Genomic DNA, 20,217 nt, shown 5'->3' with positions numbered 1-20,217 from the left:
CCACCAGGCACACAGTCATAACATTACAAAGATATACCACATTAAAGTTGGTTCATCAAAATCCTAACTCTCTTTCGAGGGTCTAACAGAGCAAATCTTCTTGAGGCAAGGTTTATAATGAGGTAACAATCCTAAAGTCCTAGTCTACTATAATAATCAGTGAGATTCCATATATAACAAAATCCTTCCCTGGAGCTGCGGCGTTTGTTCAGGGTAATAACAATTCACCCTTAAATGCATTTATGTGAACATATCTTTACGCTACATTTTATAATATACAGATCAGGCCTATAACCATGATCATTGACTTGCCACCATAACCAACTCAGTCCTGCTGTATTGAGTATAAACTATGCCACAAGCCAAGGAGTGCTACGCAAGCACTCTTTTCAGTGGAATCACACATCTTCGGTCCAATCAAATCCTGTACTCATGGTAATCAACATGTGGGTAGAGACAAGGCCCCTCTCCCAGTAGCACTTTGAAAGCGCTTTTTTTGGTTGATCACAAAAGGCACAACAACAACTGAACTGTCAAGCCGCCAGACCTAAAAAATATAAGCATCAATAGCTAATGACACTCTCATTCACCTCTAGAGGCTATCATTTTCCCAGGCAAAAAATGGACTACGTTACAGAGTGGATAATAATAAACAGGCACTCACATTTTTATAGACTAAACAAGATTAACAAGCATTGGCAAAACTAATAGTTCTGGTCTTGGCGAGCTAGTGCAATTATATTTTTTAATGTTTTGCAAGCATATGCCACAAAGATAAAAAGAGGTGGCAGCCCTATACTTGCAATAGAAATTTTACATATAAAAATTATACCCATCACATAATTTTCATAGAGTGGTACAGGTGCTTCCTGGCATACAGATGCACTTAGAACAGGCATTCAAACCCATTTTATTTTAATGTGCAACAAAGTAAAATATGATTCTTTTTGATGCAAATAAAATATACAATTGTTTTTTAGTTGCTGTCTTCTGAAAAGATAGTATACACATACAGGTATAACTAAGGGAAAAAAAAACGAAAAAACATGAAAATGGAACAAAAAAAAGCATTGCCAAATAAAGTAGTGGCCCACCAGATTTGGCACTGACGTGTTTGTCTTTTTCATCGGATGTGCACATGATACAAGAAAATGTCATCGTACACGGAGCAAAAGAGTCAATAGCTGAAGTGGGATAATGTACTTGCCCATGCTCTATGCTGTGATGGGCAGAAACAAAATGTAAATGACAGTTGAAAAGACACAGAGGGCTGACCCAAAGGCCCTGTAGGCATTTCTAGAAGTATGAATTTCTTTATTTATGATGTTTTATTACTGGAGTCTAGCAACTAAACGGATCTCTTTACTAACATACACACCAGCCTTCTAAAAAAAAACCATGCCTGGGCAGTGATACAATCGTATCACACCCTGAAACCTCAACCGTACCTGTCTGAACATTTTTCACATCATAAAAAGCATTACTTGACGATACAGCGGCTGGGGTCATACCCCACAAAGGGCTTGACACAGAAATGTAAACACATATGGCCAACCAAGGAATGCCGCCTCTGCGGACAGGGGGACGAGTCATTACTACATCTCCTATGTATCTGCCCTTCACTATCAGAAACTCAAAAAGTTGTTCTTTGAGAGGCATTAAGAAAGGCTGAAATAAGAACATGCAGAATGGCACTTATAAAATGCCTTGGTGGATCGTCGATTCAACTGTCCTGCAGAGCCATTAACTTTTGGAAAATTGCAGCAAAAGAACCGGACAAAAAAGTGAATTCACTTAAGTACCTTTAAAATAACCAGTTTATAGTTTTTCAACTGCACTGATTATACCTTTAACATTTCTGACTCAATTAGCTGCCAAAATGCCGGAGGCTCACTGTTTCAATGGTCCCGCAGAGCCATAAACTTTTGAAATCTGAGGCTAAAGAACTGGTCCAAAAAAAAGGAAAAAGAAAAGCGAACTAATTTCAGTGGTTTCAAATTAATTTGCTTACAGAGCTCTCAAACGCACTGATTACACTTTTTAAATTCCTAATTTAATTTGCTGCTCATTGCCCGAGGATATGATCTCATTGTGATTTCCTTTATTAGGTTTTAAAATGTTGATTCAATGTTTTTTGTATCATGGTGGTATTTTAATTCTTTTTATGATTTTTAACGAAATCAAATAAAAGTATTTTTTGTCTTGACTTGAGTCTAGCAAGACTGCTAAATTTGTCTCCAGGAGAGACTTAAAAATGAAAGAACACCTGAAACGTCAGCCAGAAGGTGGGATAAATGCCCTCCGCTACTTTTCTAATGTAGGATGTGTGTCAACCCTCTTGATAACCTTGAACATATCTTATTTTAGTGAGTTTAAATCACTAACAACAACAGAAATGAGGAGAGATTATAAATAATCCATATAAATAATCTAATAAATGTTATGATTTTTTCTAAACTCACCAAATCCTTTTTTCATTCCCTTGTAAATTCTGAGATGAATTAACCAAGAGTTCCATAATTTAAAAAAAAAACAGATTCTTGTATCGCAATTTCTTTGCCCTTAAGATTTAGCAAAGATGATTTTAGTCTCTGCTTTCAAGATCCTGAACCAGATCCCCATATCCATTAGGACTGTCCTAACGCTGCTCCAATTTAGGAAATAGTCATCTCTTTAGAGACCCTACATCACATTGCATTAACCGTCCACAACCTACCTTCATCTCCTATTGCTCGTTGGCTTTAAGCTGGTCTTTGACCATGTACAGTGTTCCGTTGCCTTTTGCTAGGGTTGCGCTATAGAAATAACTTATACACACATACAATGTCTCAGTAGTGGTGTCTGTATAGGCTTCAGACGTCTCCTGCAGATTCTATGTTTGATTTCCTTTTGAGGTGATTTCTTCTATAAGGAGGGAATGATTCTCAAGTTAGCTGATTAACTGGAGCAGATACCTCCGCTTTTGTAACCTCATGAAAAGAAAGGGTTGCCTGAGTAGTAATTTAAGTTCCAGTACTGGGAACAGGGCTTGTGGTTGTAAGCGTTTTTAATGTTTCTTGGGAAGGGAACTTGTTCTGTAGACAGGAGTCTTCATCCCTGATTTCTAGGGGATATTGTTTTCCCTTTCTCCATTCCAACTACTTTAAATTCATTTACTAAACTGGCAATTGTTTTCTTTAAGCTTCTGCTATTGCCACTGCATAACTCCCCAATGACAGGGACCTCTGTGACTCCAGGACATCTCCCTCCTGCCCTCTCACACAACTTAAAATGCTTTCAGTTGAAATCTTTGCATGTTCTATAAACACCTACTTTCTGTGTCCTGATCGTGAAGGTTATCCTTCCTCCCAGGGCTTGTCAAATGAATTACAGCACTGTTTTTACTCTGTAATCAAGGAGGACGTATCACTTCTGCTTCATTTTCCTTCTGGGATCTCGTCAACAACAGCTGGTTCCCAGTGGTAGTATTGAGACGAGTATTTGTAGGAGTACTAATAGAGGTATTTGCAAGGGTATTAAATTATTGATGGTGTCCTAGGCTCTTGATCTAGGTGCTCATATGCTTCCCTTTCCTCCTCAAACCTAATGTTCCTAGATGACTTGCAATAAGGGCCAGCACGTCCCTAAAATTATGATCCAGATGTAAGGGGGGAAATTGTGAAACGTTCTTAAGCCAGCTGCAAAAAAAAGAATGGCGGTAACAAACTGGGAAATCATCTATCTAGAGCTTTCAGTCTGCCCACATCCAGGGCCAACGGTCAAAGTCAACTGAGCAGAGGGGATACGAGTTGGCTTTGGGGAGGAGAGTTTGCTTGCTAGGTTCACAAATTCAAATGCCTCAGGGATGTATTGCTGTGCTCATGTCATAGCATGTGAGAAAACCTGGCTCGGGCTGCACCTGGGGCTATTGCTTTTCCTTGGGTACCTCAAGAGGTGTTCACCTTTCTTAGAAATTTAGCCTGCAGTTTGGCAGGCCTCCTGCACGCATCTTTGCTGATTGCACTCATTACTTGGAGCTCACTTGGCATACCCCTTAATATCTTGATAAACCCATCAGAACAGAATTTTTGAGGTATCATAAAGTAGATGGCCAGCCAAGTAATACTAGTGCTGTCCATGGTTTATTATGATACAATACTCAGAAAATAGCACTTTTATACACGTTATGAAACCATTCAATAAAAAATGGGAAAGGCATAATAGAAAAAGAAGAAAAACAAACAGCCAGGATAACCAAGCATTAGTGGGTATACATCAATCGTATGTCCCACTAACAATCTGCAGGAAGCATGCACGCATTCAGCTTATTTGGATGCATTACCCCAAACGCAGCAGTGAGCAGGTGCTGCTCTCTTGTTTTCGCCTACCACAAGACAGAAATCTGCCTCCTGATAGGACCCATGCAGGGGCAGAAGGATTGAGGGAAAGGCCTCTTTCAGGCATCTCAGATATTTCTAACCACAGCCCCATAGATAGAGGATACGCTGCATGGTCATCGCTGCCGTGCCTTCAGTATGATGAGCCTGATGCGAAATCCTGGCACCAGTGCCAAAGTGTGCTGTGCAATGCCTGACATTAGTTTTAAGGTGCCTTCATGGTGCCACTGAATGACATTATGGTGGATTGTAATAGATCAACAAACATTGAATTTCCAGACTCAAGCCCTGAGAACACTGTGGCTGATTCAACCCTTCTGAAGTTGTTTGAATCGTCCATTGGTTGGCTTTCCTTGGAAGGCGATGAAGAAACAGTGTTCTCTCTGCACTGCTTAGATATCCAACATAAAGTTCAGGTTGAGTGCACCATCGAGTTGAGGGATTTTGTGAGTGATGCGAGGTATGGTGAGTACGGTTCTTAGACAGTGCTCTGAGCCAGTGCTCTATAGGGGGACTGTGATTTTTAAAGGGACGTTTGTAGCCTTTGACGGTTCTCAGGCTGGTTGGATAATTATATCTAATGAGAAGGATTTTTTAAATACTGATAGAAGGTGCTAGCACACTGGTTGACAATGTTATTTAATTTATGTAGCAGATTACCCAAAATAGCTATTTCTAAATGCATGAAGGGGAGAACTGATCCACAGAGGCAATTCACATTAAACAACTGACTTTCTCAAACTTCTTCAGGACACACAGTTCTGGGAAGTATGCATGACAAAGCACAAACAGAAATGGGTAGGGGAATGAGTATTTTTTTTTTACACTGGGAGAAGTCATATATTTACATATGTTGTTAATTGTATCATGAAAAATACACTCCCTAAGTCTGAGAAATATTTAGCATTTGAACAGCTCGTGCGCACAGAGCCACACAATTTTAGAGCACACACGCAGCATGCACACTAACCGGCACACCAAAAAAAAACACACCTTTGCACAACCATAGAAAGCCCAGAGCAGCACGAGACGTGGGTGATGTTCAGCAGGTGTCAAAGATAATCTGTATAAGGGGACACAATGTGATCGACAGCACAGGAGCACATCTTGGTACGAACAAGGGGCTGAGGGTGATGTGCATTGATGAGGAAGTGCAGGATGAGCCAAAGGACGCACCTCAGGGGCACACGGGGGAAAGTACTCAGGGGAGTGGTGAGTAATGCACCAGGGGAGCACTGGGCGTTATACAGTTCAGAGACACAAAAGCGGGTGCCTTATGAGGGCACACCTTGGTGTGTAACACTGGTATGAGGAGATGTCAGACGGGCCTCAAGTTGTCCCAGGGTTGTCGCGAACAGCTCATCCAGTCCCGGTTTTCACCTTGAATCCTGGGACTTTTTCTATTATGAATGCAAGTACCAGAATATGATGAACAGCTATAAGAAAACCTGAAAGGATACTCACAACCTAACATTTAGACAGGAAAACAAGGGCATTATAAGCCTCTTTTGTATGCACTGGAGTAATTATTTTAATAGTGGCTGGAACAGAGTTGTAGGTAAATAACTTAATTGAAATAGCTCATTTTGAAAAGGCACCCACAAGACTTAACAAAAATAGAAACTTACAGACATGGTCAACTCACATACATACACCTTTGCTGCGTGATGTCCCACGTCATCTGTGAGAACTGCAGTCAAGTCTCTAGCTTTTTGAGGAGCAGTATTTGGTAAATTGTTTTTTTAAACTCCAAGCTTACCTTGGTGAAAGCAAACCAACAAGTCCCAGAATGCAATCTTACATGTCTAAAAGTAAGAAGCAAATGACGGTGCACAGTATTGCAATGGCCATTTGACGGCCAGGTATAGGAACAGATGGACGTGAAACCCCATTTCATATTTTTGAATGGCTAATCGACTTTTGGTTTAATGCTTTATCACTTTCCTTGTCTTTTAAGTGTAGGCATTCTGAAAAACAAACTTATTTAGACACAATATTCATGTACCCTGTTTATCAGATGTTTTCATAACCCTAATTTACTTTAGGAACCTGGAGAGAACAATCGCATGCAATAAATTGCCGTAATAGGATATGCATGTAAAGGGATCGCTGACACTTCTTAAGTCAATGCACTGCCTGACTTAAATGATTTCAGTGACTTACTTTGTACCGGCCCTGAGCCAATGGAAACAGCAGCACTGCTAAAAGAATGCTGTGAACAAGCAATGCTCCATCCAAACGCATGAAGCTGGCAGCTACAGCAACTGCAAAGCCAGCAATCCAACCACCAGCCTCACAGCCATATTAGCTACCACAGCCTTCAGGGTTGGCATCATAAATGCTGTTCTGCAGAGCTGAGTAAACATAAAGCTAACAATGCCTAGAAGACTTGCTGCTCCCATGGAATTGTCAATAGCCTCACAGGGTCCAAAACCACAGACTCCCAAATGCTGCAAAGAGAAGCCATCAGGCAGAATTGGCATTGCCTGAGTTTTTCCCATGGAAGTGATGAGCAAAGGAAGAAATTGAAGGTGATGACAAGACAAAGTGACAGCTCACAGCAGAGGAAACATGTTTATTGCATGTTTATTTTGAGTTGACAGCAGTTTCCCTGCCAATGTTCATAAGCAGCAAATGAAAGCCTTAAATGCAATGTTGAAAAATAGAAAACTAGAGCAACCAGTTGTATCACGGATCAAAATATTAATTTACCACAAGGGATTTAGAGGTCTCACTGGTCAGAATGTTTGACGTTAAAAGGCAGAGGATTCATGGATTCATATTTGATGTATGCCAAGAGTTACGGGCAGCAGCTGGCAAAGTCGTGGCATGGGTTTGGCTGGGATGGCAATGCTGTCGCTCAATGAATCAAGAGGTGTCATTGGGCACCCGATGAAACCCCACTGCAGCTAGAGGTTAAGCACATTACCTCTGTCTCCCACAGTGTAATTGACAAGGTACCTCCAAACCCCATGCATTGGTATTATTGTGTGTCATATGACCCAGACCTGTATTAAAATGCATACCACACTGTGGCCTAGATACCCACCTAAAACATACCTGGTGTTCGGTCCCTCAATTACAAATATTTTTGATGCCTTGCTCCCACCACAACTCCTGTGCCTTCCAACACTCAAAGAGTGCCTATGCAGTATACTGCGGCTTGGGTGTGTGGTCTGTGTGACTTAGATTTACATAAATAGAATACGAAGAATTATAGAAGATGACCTTAGAAACAGAAGACAAAACATACCGCAAGACCGCTTTCACGGCTCAAGTAGTCTGCAATAAGGAATCCATTTGCATGTTTTTCAGGGAGTGTTTTATTGTATAAAAAGGAAAGCACATTAACAGCATGGAAGTGAGAATTCAAAAATATGTAAGCATCCGGAAACAATTAAATAGAAAGGTAATTTATGGATAAAACTCTGTAAAAGTCTACTTGACTACAAAGGGAGCCCTTAATACACCATTGTATATAGATGCAATGTTTTAAACAGATTACTTTAATGAAGTGTCATTGATTTAATACGTTAACGTGGCAGAATCTTCGCATTTTTAACAACATAGGGTGCCCATATACGAGGAAGTGTGGGCATTCCAACATCAAACGCGTGAAAAGGCCGGAGTGCCCCATTGCAGTTACTGACATCTGAAGGCAGAGTTACATTATCCCACGGGCGAACATTCTTACATAAATTAACACACAACAGGCAAGAATAATAACGCTGTACCTTCAATCAGCAGCTCCTGTCCGTGACTGCCGAGCAACGTCCGGGAAAGGAAAGGGGCGAAGTCGACAAAGATTTCCCGGAGGAGAGGGGCCACTTTCTCCAATGCTCGCTCCAGTTTTGCAGTGATGCTGTGTAAACAAAGCAAGAGATGATCACGAATGTAGAGCAGTGGAGAGAAGTCACATGAAGCTATGATCATGAAATGACTTGGCCTACACTGTGCAACCCTCACATTCCATCTGCTGCCCTTTCTTCACCAGTGGTAGTGTCAGGAGCCTACACCTAGCTGGGCAAGTCTACAAGAACCCAGGACACATGGAGACAGAAAGTCGAATTCTGCAAGGACAAAGCAAACTTGTCTCAGTATTCCACCTCCCCCCCCCCCCCCCCCCCCTTGGGATTTTCACCAATACCTGTCTTGAGATGCTCATCTTAAAGCAAACCTGTCCTGCATCCCCAATGAAACCTCTGCCCCTGGATCACAGAAACCCAATCTCGATTACTTCTACAAAACCCCAGTATCTACTTCAACAAACTTCTACTGGCAGGCACCTGACCAACCTGCTAGAAATCGGCAACAGACACCCCACCTATTAATACATTTTTCTAATATTTATCTTTTTCCTCCTAACTAGTGCTCTAAAGTAGCTATAGGTGTACACAACCACCACTCTACGAAACGCATTAAATACATTAACAAGGATCCAGAGTGGACCTGGCCAGTCCCTACTCGTGGTGCAGTCTACTTGCCTTCTCCGCTTCACTGTAACACTGAATCCTTAATCTTCAACCACCAACACACAGAATATAATTCCCCTTCTTCAATCAAATTTCTGGAACAAGCTCTCCTCCATGTCTAAGGGTCCTAGTGTTCACTAACCACAGCTGGCGCTCCACCATACATTCTCCTGCATGATCTTTCAGCCATGCACCTCATCCAAACCCATCATCTTCACTTTCTGAGCCAAGAACATGGGGATACACACTGACAAAGATGTCAAATCAACCGATTCACCACCTTCCCTGCTACCACCCCACACCTTCTGCTGGCCAGTGTCCAAACATTTAATCCAATGACACACACCAGTGTGTTAAAACCCTAATAAAAACTCAGTTAAGCAGCAAAGCATCAAATTACACTTTCTCCTTGGCCCACTACGCAATAAAGCTGTAATGTTTGCCTCTAAGACACTGTGCAATTTCTAATGACCCAACTCCACAAAGGATATCTCAACATGCATTGCATAGGCCTACTCATATTCCAGTCTCCATCATTTTAAACATTCAAAGGACCAATCTACATCCACCGATTCCCAGTCACCAACTCTGTTCTTCGAACAGTATAGCAGTATCACGCCCGCCATGTGCACCCTGGTATGTCTGTTCATTCTCTCATTGGGCACCTCTACACTGAAACTCAACATCTCATTGGTCCATGGCCTTCCATCACAAATTCATAGTTATCTTAAAAGCTAAGCTCCTCTATCACATATATGCACTTACCAACCACTCGACCGCAAACCAGTGATGCAACTAGCCAAGAAATGAAATTCAATGTGAACTACTAACCACATGAATTCATTTCCACTAATGAGTGTTTGCAACCCATCATTTCGCCCACAGTCAACTTCTTTTTGTTTTTACGTATCATTAAGTGTGGATTCTAAGAGGAACACCTACTGATGAAATATTCTGCTGTCAACTAAATATAAATTAAAAACTTTCTATTTTTGATGGATAATTCAACGGCAGATTCCTCACCCATATCCCTAGATGCCAGACTGGATCCGGAAGATTTTATTAAAATAAGCCCCTGTATGCATATAGGTGGCGTTGTGCTGCTCTGCAATGATTTTGTACTGATCCGGATATGACACATAGAGCCTTATATAGGTGCCACCCAAGCATGTCACGTCAGTTCCTATCTTTCCACACCTTCATAGGTGGATCTGGAGCTTGTTCCTTTTTCTCACCAGTTATTGAGCTATTTTCTTCTTAAATTCTCCAGTGTGCAAGGGAATATGTCACCTCCTCAACCATGTAGGGACTGTCACAAACAGATGTCTGTGGCAGGTCCCATGAGGTGTGCCTCTGGTGCTTGGGCTATGAATCCAAGTCATGTACGGAATGTGCTACAATGAACCAGAAGGCAATCCAGGGCAGCAAAGCCAAGCTGTATGCTGCCGAGCACAGACAGCAGCCACCTAACGGCTGGTCCTGCTAGAAGTCAAGGTCATGGATCCATTCTCTCTCTTAGGGCCGGTCCTGCAACAGGTCTACATCGTGCTCCAAGTCTTCGGGTAAGTTGAAGTAAAAAACTAAGAACAAGTAGCCTAAGCAGGCCACGTCCCAGCTTCGCCAATCTCAGCCTAAGAAGTCGCGAGGATGCCAAGGTATCAGTAGTCTCAATGCCGGTCCCCTACTGAGAAGCCAATTCCACAGCTGATTCTGATGCACCCCATGTTCCTGGGTCCTTCAGTGAAGTCGCATCAAATTACGGCATATAGGGAGGCCATGCTTGGCATTTTTTCCCCTTACTAGCTCTCTCTGGTGCACCTTTGGGTCCCATGGTTCCACAGAGGCTTTAAGCCTGGTTCCCATCCGCGGGTCCGCCCTCCGTGCCGGCTGTGACTCCTGAACTTGCTTCGGGTTCAGCTGTAGTTTCTGAGCCATTTCCATATCCAGAAACATGATCTACACTGTTTCCACTGCGTCAACACCAGAGGATGACGTCAAACCAAAAATTCTGTCCAATTCTAAACTGAAGTAGTCTTCTCGACCTCACCTGAAGCAGTGTTCAATTTTGTTTCCTATGCGCATGGCTCCTGTTCATTCTGCCTTCAACATGTCACTACTTTTACCTAGAGGACATCCTCCAGTAGTCCAACAACTCTTTGGGTTGGTCTCTGACCAGAGACCACCAATTTTTGGTGATGATGGTGGGGACAAGTTTTCCCTACAATATTAAGACACTTTTTATATGGACTTTCAAGAAGCCAGTGGACTGGCTACTTCCCCATACACGGTGTTTGTTCCCTTCTTTTCCCCGCCAGTCCTGCCACATAAGAGTAAGCGTTCTTTGCTATGGTGAATACAAGGGCAGCTGAGGTCCTAGACCTACAACTTCCTTCAGTCAAAGTAAATACTAACGTTCTCACAGAGGTGCTGCAACCTGCTGAGTCCTTGTCTGAACCTATGCTGCCATTTACTGCAGACCTAACTGACACTCTCATGAACACTTGGTCCAAACTAAGCTCTTGCCCACCTGTGACCTAGTGACACGACACCAGCAGCCAGCTCCCGTTGGCTCTGCCTTTTTCACACAGTATCCTACTTCAAACGCTTGGTGGTACAGGTCTCCACCAACAGAGTTAACCAAACTCCTTGCCTACAAACCCACTGTTAGGAAATATGATGATAATGAAGGCATGTGGGGAGAGGATGTTCTCCTCTTCAAGCCTCGCCCTTCGTTCAGTCAATGCCAGCTACTTGCTCGGACAATAATCCCATGTTTTATGGGACTCAATTGCTGACATTTTGCCTGCAGTCCCTGAGGAATTCAGAGACAGTTTAGCAGAGACCATTCAAGGTGGCCAAAATGCACCCAAATAAGTTCTCCACTCAGAACTGGACATAACAGAATGCTTTGGTAGAGTGGTTGTCAAGAACATTGTGCTCAGGCACCACATGTAGACGAGATCCACTGGCTTGTTGGTTAACATTTAAGTATCTTTCAAGGATTTGCGTTTTGATGAGTCTCACCTCTTTAACAAAAAGGCAGACTCTGCCCGTGGGTATTTTAAAGAAAACAGAGCTATTGCTTGCTTCATTAATCATTCCGCACCTGTGAAGTGAGATCCACATTATCCACAATAACAATTTTCCAATTTTCACTTACTAGGGGCTTTGCTTTCAGGCAGCGTGAAGTTCTACCTCCCAAACAACAGGGACTCTAGTACTTTTGAGTAAGGGTAGGGGATCTAGCGGGCAATGCTCAGGCCAACGGGGCACAAACTTCCCAGTCCCAAGCCCTTCTGGTAGCAGGCTCCAAGACACTTTAGTTTTTCCTTTAGTGGCACACAACCATGCAGTGGAAGGCAAGATCGCTATTTTTCTCTACAGGTGCCAATGGGGCACAAACTTCCCAGTCCCAAGCCCTTCTGGTAGCAGGCTCCAAGACACTTTAGTTTTTCCTTTAGTGGCACACAACCATGCAGTGGAAGGCAAGATCGCTATTTTTCTCTACAGGTGCCAATGGGGCACAAACTTCCCAGTCCCAAGCCCTTCTGGTAGCAGGCTCCAAAACACTTTAGTTTTTCTTTTAGTGGCACACAACCATGCAGTGGAAGGCAAGATTGCTCTTTTTCTCTACAGGTGGCAAGCCATAACATCCAATGGTTGGGTCCAAAAGATAGTTGAAAGATGCTACACCTTGACATTCTTTTCTGCCCTGCCACCTATTTCACCTACTTCACAGTAGCTTTCAGAGGATCATTTGCCCATTTTACTGCAGGATTTTCAGGCTCTCCTGGAAAAAGACAGTACCAGTGCCCCTCAGGTGTTCATAAAGGTGATATCGCTGGTTGAGGGTTCATTCAGAGGTTAGGAGTACCAGTCTTTCCCTGCCTCGAGGACTGACTGCTGAAAGCATGTTCACCTCCTTACATCATAAGGATGGCTCTGAGGCTTCTGGGGCTATGATCCCAAAGTTTTAGCCTCAGTTTTGGGTTTCAGTAAGGATGGATCTGAGGGTTCCGGGACTATTGGCCTCCTGAATCCTGCTCGTTGATCATTGCAGATGACATACTCATGCTCTGCTGTGGAATCTGAATTCTCAGTGGGCTCAGCACCAACGGAACCTGTCGGACAATATCTATGCTTTGGAGGAGACTGCAAAAGATCGGCAGCAGTGGCTGCTCAACCACGATTGGACAAGAAACAGATCCCCCTCCCTGCCCCACTGAGAGCTGACAGTGGAGACAGACATGTGACTGTTGGGTTGGGGAGGTCATCTGGTGGAAATCAGAGGAGTCTGGTCATTGGTCTAGGCCTACCTTCACATCAATCTGCTGGAATTGCGGGTCATTCACTTGACATTGAAAGCCTTCCTGTGATCCATCACAGGGAGGCTCGTTCAGGTCTTCAAGAAGAACACTACAGTCATGTGGTATTGCAACAAGCAGGGCAGAGTGGGGACCTGGATTCTGTGGCAAAAGGCTCTGAGCCTCTTGACCTGGCTAAATTGTCAGGGCATTTACCTGATCATACACCCCGAGCGGGAACTTTAAATGCCAGGGCAGACAAATTGAACCATCAGCTCATGAATGTCAACTGCAATTGCAAGTGGTGCAGGATGTCTTACAGCAATGTGGAGAGACCTGAGTTGATCTCTTAGCTACTGCTGAGAATGTGCATTGTCCACACTTTTGAGTACTGCAGTTCACTGGACACCTCTCTGTTGGAGAAGCATTGCACTTACATTGGAGCTCGGGACTCCTGTATGTCTTCCTGCCACTACCTCACCTGCCCCGAGTCCTGAAAAAAGATTAAGAACGACTAGGCCCAAGTCATCCTAGGGACACCAGATAGGGCTGGAGAGTGTGTACCCCGAACATCTGGGCATGGGCATCTGTTCTCCTACCAGGCTGCCACTTCAGTAGGATCTTCTATCGCAGCAGTAGGGCATGGTCTTGCACCCGGGCCTGTGCACCCTATACCTCCCTGTGCATGGGGACTGAGTTGCAGCAGTGGATCACATTCGATTACCCCCAAATTAGTAGATGTCATCTTGGCAGCCAGGCATCCTTCTATGAAATCTATTTACGCCAGGCACTGGGAAATGTTTGTGGCTTGGTGTAGCACACATGACATGGACCCATTGCAAGCCAAAGTCTTGAATGTGTTACTGTTTGCTCTGTCTTTGGCCCAGCAAAGTCTTGCATTGGGCGTTGTTAAAGGTTACTGGTCGGCCCTTTCAGCATTTTTGTGTCCACCCAACAAACTATCCTTCTTCAAATCACCTGTTGTGATGCATCTTCTCAAAGGTTTGAGTTCGCGTGTTTCACCTGAACAGTTTTGTTATGCCAGAGGGACATTAATGTGGTCCTTATGTTTCTCATGTGTTCTACCTTTGAGCCATTACACAGCTGTCTTCGATATCTGCTGACCCCAAAGACGTTTTTACTCCTCAGTAATAACAGCAAGAGGTGAGAATTTCAAGTTCTGTCAGTCCAGCCGCGCTACATTATACTTTTTTTCTGGACAAGCTGGTGCTGAGGACCAGAGCAGATTTTCTGCAGAAGCTTGTGACCTCTTTTCACACTAGACAATGTTTCACCCTTCTGATGTTCTTTACCCCCTCCCCAACCCTCGAAAGACTATCGCTTACACCCCAAAAGAGCACTTTTTATATTAATCATACCAAGGACCATCGGGGGGGCGATCAGCTCTTTGTGGCCTTGTCTGGGGCAAAGAAATGCAAGGCAGTACAGAAGAGGACAGTGTTCAAGGGATAGTCCTATGTGTCAAGATCTACTACACAATGGTAAAGAAGCAGCCTCTGGAGGGGTTGCAGGCCAATTCCTCCAAGGGCCAATGCTGCTACCACTGAGCTGGAACATGAGGAGCCTGTCCTGGGATAGCTGGATATCTGTAGGGCAGCAAAATGGGCATCAGTACCCACGAAACACTAGCGCCTTGAAAGCCAGATCAGATGTGAATGGCATTTTGGCTGTACGATTCTGCAAGACTTTTCGGTATTAGTCATTCCACAGACCCTCCACCGAGGGAGGTACTGCTTTGGAATCTATTCTAAAGTGGAGGCATCTGTGGTTAGAAGTATCCATCAGAAGAACAAGTTTATTTTCTTCGGTTAAGCTTTTTCTGTTGAATACTCTATCGCAGATTCCTCATTGAGCCCCTCCCTGCATGCTTCCCCAATTTGTGGGGTGGATGCTTTGTCCACATAAAAAGGTACCAACTTCGAGACCTTAACACTGGCATAATGCATTTCTTTTGGACTTCGTGCCTGGGTGCACATACGATGTTCAGAGAGAAAGTAGCATTAGAACGATTCGGTGGCACCTACATATGACTCCTGTCAACATTTCTGAGACAGAGTGGAGTTGACACAGAACCGCATGGTGTACAGGGGCTATGCTGAAAATATCTTTTGGATCCAGCCTAAGGATATTCTAAAGGTGAGGAATTTGCTGTTAGATAGTGTTTCCCCCAGAAAGAGAGTTACAGGAGGTAAGTAACTTGTTCTTTTAAGACAAAATAACCAATTTTTACAATGGTTTTTGTTGCATGTTTTAATTACTTTGAATTTAAAATAGTGAACCACATTTTTGAGTCTTTGCCAAGATTCCAAGTAGAAAATGGCGAGAACAACCATGTCTAGGAATTTCATTTCAAAGAAAAAATATTTCTTATAACAATAACTGACCATAAACAGTACAATTCAAAAATAAAGCAGCCAATCATGCAACAATGCAGACATTAGTAAAATGTTTTCAAACCTGATATTGTTTTACCCACGTCTTAAAGTGTAAACTGTTAAGATGTGTGGAATGGCGTCAGGGGAGTAGGGACTAAACTTGGAAATCTACCACATAGGCCCACTTACTGGCTTGTTCTGTGGCTGAACCGACCGAAGTGTTCATGCACCTAAACACCCACCACTTGTGTATGATGGCATAGTCTCAGCTTGAGAAGGCCACCAGCTTTTTTCTCACATGTGAAGTTCAAACAAGAATACTAAACACATTCAGTGTTGCAATGCTGTTCTGCAAGTGTGTCTTTACTGAATGGATACTGAATTCTAGGACTTGAGGCGTGGATTATGTTCAAAACTTTCTTCCTTTATTCACTCAAACAGTTCAACTTTAAAACTACCTTTCCCATCCAACACCGGCAAAGAACTACAAAAGAAATAACGTTTATCCAATCAGATAAGAGGTCAAGTCCATAGAACAACCTGAGTTCTGGTCAACGTCCTCTTTCTTGAGTGCAACCGAAACCTTCCAGTACCATTCTCTAGAGTGAAGGCTTTGGAGGACATAGCCCCTCTTACAGAGAGAGTTCCGAAAAGCGACACATCAACGCCCGCCTCCTGCATGACCCAACGGATCCATCGGGCAATGGTGGGAGAAGAGACCGCTTTGAAAGGTTTCTTTAATGCTATCAACAATTGCCGCTACCCTGGAGGGCGGACGTCCTCAGTCAGACTGTCATATCCTGGGGCTACATTTTTGGCTCTGGTCAATGACAGTAAGTGTTTGTTGTGCACTAAGCACTGGAGGGGTCTAATCCCCAGGGCTGTAACTCCCACAAGTGGCACTGAACGCGAACACGCTGTTTCAAGGAAATGGAACACTTAACTAAATACAGACCAGATTGACTGGGCGCCAGCCGCTGTTAGTAGTTTTCTCAGTGAGTGAGGATATGGACCTTAGTGGGGCGTCAACAGGCCTTCCAGGCAGCTACGGGAAAGGCAGAGGGCTCTGCGGGTTGCTGGCTCATCAGTTTTGCTGACAGAATGCGAGCAGCCCAGGCGGAGCAACTAGATGTGACATGCACCTCTGAAGCGGCCCGGCGACCCTCTAGCAGGTGGAATGCTTCAACTCACTCATGCTGCCCTGTAAAAACAAATATCTCACAAGCTGTGAATGGAGCGCTGACAGGCGCGCTCACAACGGGGCTTTAATTAGGAAAAAACAATAAGAAGATGCCTGCCCTGCCACTGGCAAATGCAGCTTACACCTGGGCCTGTCTGCCCTTTGTTTTACTAGCCAGCTGGAGCAAGACCCTGGGGAAAGGGAGGACCCGATCAGTTTAGAGTTATATCCCACCATCCCTGGGAGTGCTATCCATTCCTAATGGGGTCACAAATAGCACCTGCCTCATGAATATTAACGAGGCAGGTAATTAGCGACCCCAATAAGAATCGCTAACAGTGTCTGTGACACTGTTGTACATTGCATTTTGCGAGTCGCAAATTGCAAGTCGCAAAGCGACGCAATTTGCAAGTCTCAAAATGTAAGGTTCATACATCTGGCCCTTGGTCTCAACTTAACGAAAGGAATGTTGATCTGCCATGCATCAACCATCCAGATGCACTGAGATATGCTTTCTAAACAAGAGAAATGCATAGTAGACTTGGTGGAACAGACAGCAAATACACATGGCATACGCCGTATGAGCCATGCTGTGAAACATTTAACTGGCATGGCAGTGGATGGGCATGCTTCAGTGTCAAGTGTCCTTGAGGCCATTCAACACCGACATTTATGCCTACTGGCCAGCACACAGATTCGTCCTCTTGCCACCAGCAGCAGCAACAGCCGCCATTCTACCCTGCCCTTTTTACCTCTTCCCCATGCCATTCTTCCTAACCAGTGTTCCCCATAAGGCCTTGAAGGAGGTTTGCCTGTACAGCACAGATAAATAACCCCGACCAAAAAGAGTGTACCTTGGTGCCATTGACCAAAAATGTTCATTATTCAAGTGGTTCTTAGTACGAATTGTATTCAATATGTTTTTTTGATTTTTAAAAAATGTGTGTTGTAGTTGTGGGTGCAAAGCACAGGCCCGGACTTAGAACTGGTTACAGGATGTGCAGGCGGTGTATTTTGTAGTTGTCAATGACTATATATTCATACTTGTGTGGCAAGGGCATGGGTTTAGATGATGAGTGGTCTGATGGCTAATGGGTGTTGATATTATTAATCAGTCTAAGTTGTACTGTTTACGATATGTAATAAGTGGGAGGCACAAAGGCCTTCCTAGTGGTACATGGTGGCTTAAACACATTTAAATAGCTGTTTCAGGAATTCTGTGCTTGTTCTGTAATATGACAATGTACTATTCCATGCTCTAAAGCAAGTATTAATAATGTAGCTTATAATACCAATTGCATTATCTTAATGCTGCTGTTGTGCTACATGTATTGTATATCTTGCTGATGTAATTTTTTAGGAGTATAGACAATTTCTAGAAATCCTTTACCCTCTCCTGCACCTGTAGAGAGGCATGCCCAATTGGCAATCTGCAACTTTATGGTAAGGACTAGTGTTTTTTTCTCCTTTTAGTTTTGTGACAAATACACCTGCTTCCGGCAGAATGAGTTTTTGGGTGACAATTACCCATCGGAAAATGGTTATCATTCAATTTGTAATTGTGGGTTTTATCATGCAGAATTATTGGACAGTAACTTTGGTGGGTTTTCCACATGTCATTTTTCCACTTGCAGTAATTTCTCTCTGCACAATTAGGGACCCAAGTGTAATATTATAACTTCTAAGCAGAAATAAAAAAGGATTAAATCTCAGATCAGCTGTGTCCTACGACTCTCTCAAACCACCCACAGGCAACCAAAATGCAGTGACTGTTCGGGTGCTATAGAAAACTGTAAATATGTACTTTGGGTTATTATTTAAATCGGTCAGTGTTCAAATTATAATTATTAACTAGACGTTTGCATTAAAAGGGATTTTCTGTGGTGGGTAGAGGTTGCCAAATGACTGTGCTTTGTAGGTGCTCTGGCACAAGTCCTTCTTTTGTGGCATTGTATAAGTAATAAGTCCAATAATTCCAGGACACAGGATAACCTCCAAGTTACACTTTACTGCATCCCAGTGTAAATGCATCCTTCCAGTGCCAGCTCCTGCATTAACTGTCCCCACATCCTAATGATTCACTTTCAACCTAACACATCCCCCTTTCATATAATTTTTAAAAAAAACAGATTTATATTAACATGCAATTGTGAACAATCATATTCTTTAAATCTTCTTGGTAACACCACTTTCCTCAAAACCTGCCTTCCTTTCCTGAATTATTAATTCTCAATCCTCCTCTCACCAACATACTATCACTTTCTCCACTTCCTTCTTCCCTTCCACTCTCACTTTCAACCTCAACACTTCCAACAACACACTCACCTTCTTTCCTTCAACACTCAAACCAAAGAAAATCCTTCTTCCCCTAATTTTCCATCTCTTCCTCCAATCAACTTTGCGACAACTTAATCTGATGCCATATCTTCCCATCAGGAAACAGCACTTACAACGCTGCTATTACCATGCAGGTAGGTAACAACACGGTCATTACAACGACTGCGTTGTTACCACGCGTGGCTTTACATCTAAAGTTGTTTCTACGGCTTGCGCTAGGTGGCATGCAACACCAGGAAATGTGTTGGATTTTAAATCCAACACATTCCCTGCTGATGCGCTAACTGGAGTTGGAATAGTCATTTATACTATTCCTAAGTCCAGCGTGCCACCTAGCGTAAGTCGTAGAAACGACTTGCGATGTAAAGCCACGCGTGGTAACATCCGGTCATTATAACGACCGCGTTGTAACCTACTGCGTGGTAATAGCAAGTGTAGTAACGTGCTATGTTCTTTCCCATCGTTCAATAATGCTGAATTACAAAAAACTTTCTCCATGCAGAAAGGCCCATGTGGAAATTTGCTCTCTCACCTCCAACTTTAATATCCACATCCATGGTGTTATTCTTCCTGTCATAGAATTCACTGCTCTTATCCTGTGCCTCCTTAATTCTCCTTCTTACTTGATCTTCAGACCATTCAACCGGTCTAGAGTCACACATCCACTGTTGATTATCCTCATCAAAAGGTACTCTTCCCCTCATAATGGCAAAAGGGCTCAATTCCGTCACATCATTCGGTGTAATCCAGAATGCCCACACCATTTTCCTTACCTCATTCTTTCAACTGATATCAATTTTTGACAACTGAATCACACACTTCATTACATGATTAAATCATTCTACAGCTCTGTTTCCTTATGGGTTATACACTGAGGTTGCTCTATATTTTATACAATTTCTTTTCATGAATTCCACAAACCTGTTAGACTTAAATTGTGGTCCATTGTCACTCACCAACTGCTTAGGACATCCTTTATTCAAGAATGATTTATTCAAAAACTCTATAACATTACTAGTGGTGTCATAATTCTTAACTATCTCTTATATTGGTCATTTAGAAAAGTGATCAGATAGGCATCAACACATAACTTACTTCTCCATTTACCTCTTGCATTGTCCCTATAATATCCACTTCAATTATTTCCCATGG

The 20,217-nt window shown here is 43.1% G+C and overlaps 1 protein-coding gene across 6 annotated transcripts in view; it reads right to left on the bottom strand.

Moving 5' to 3' along the window:
• NBEA (neurobeachin) overlaps nucleotides 1-20,217 on the bottom strand; it is a 1,788,010-nt gene that overhangs the window by 923,475 nt on the left and 844,318 nt on the right. For all 6 annotated transcript variants that reach the window (XM_085621699.1, XM_085621702.1, XM_085621701.1 and 3 more), the window contains one exon: nucleotides 8,111-8,238. In XM_085621699.1, coding sequence (XP_085477825.1) covers nucleotides 8,111-8,238 — 128 coding nt within the window. The remainder of the gene's footprint in view (nucleotides 1-8,110; nucleotides 8,239-20,217) is intronic.

The sequence above is a fragment of the Triturus cristatus genome, chromosome 8 (genome assembly GCF_964204655.1).
Source record: "Triturus cristatus chromosome 8, aTriCri1.1, whole genome shotgun sequence".
Lineage (NCBI taxonomy): Eukaryota > Metazoa > Chordata > Amphibia > Caudata > Salamandridae > Triturus > Triturus cristatus.
The sequence above is the reverse complement of the archived record's forward strand: the minus strand, read 5'-3'. Positions and strand labels throughout refer to the sequence as shown.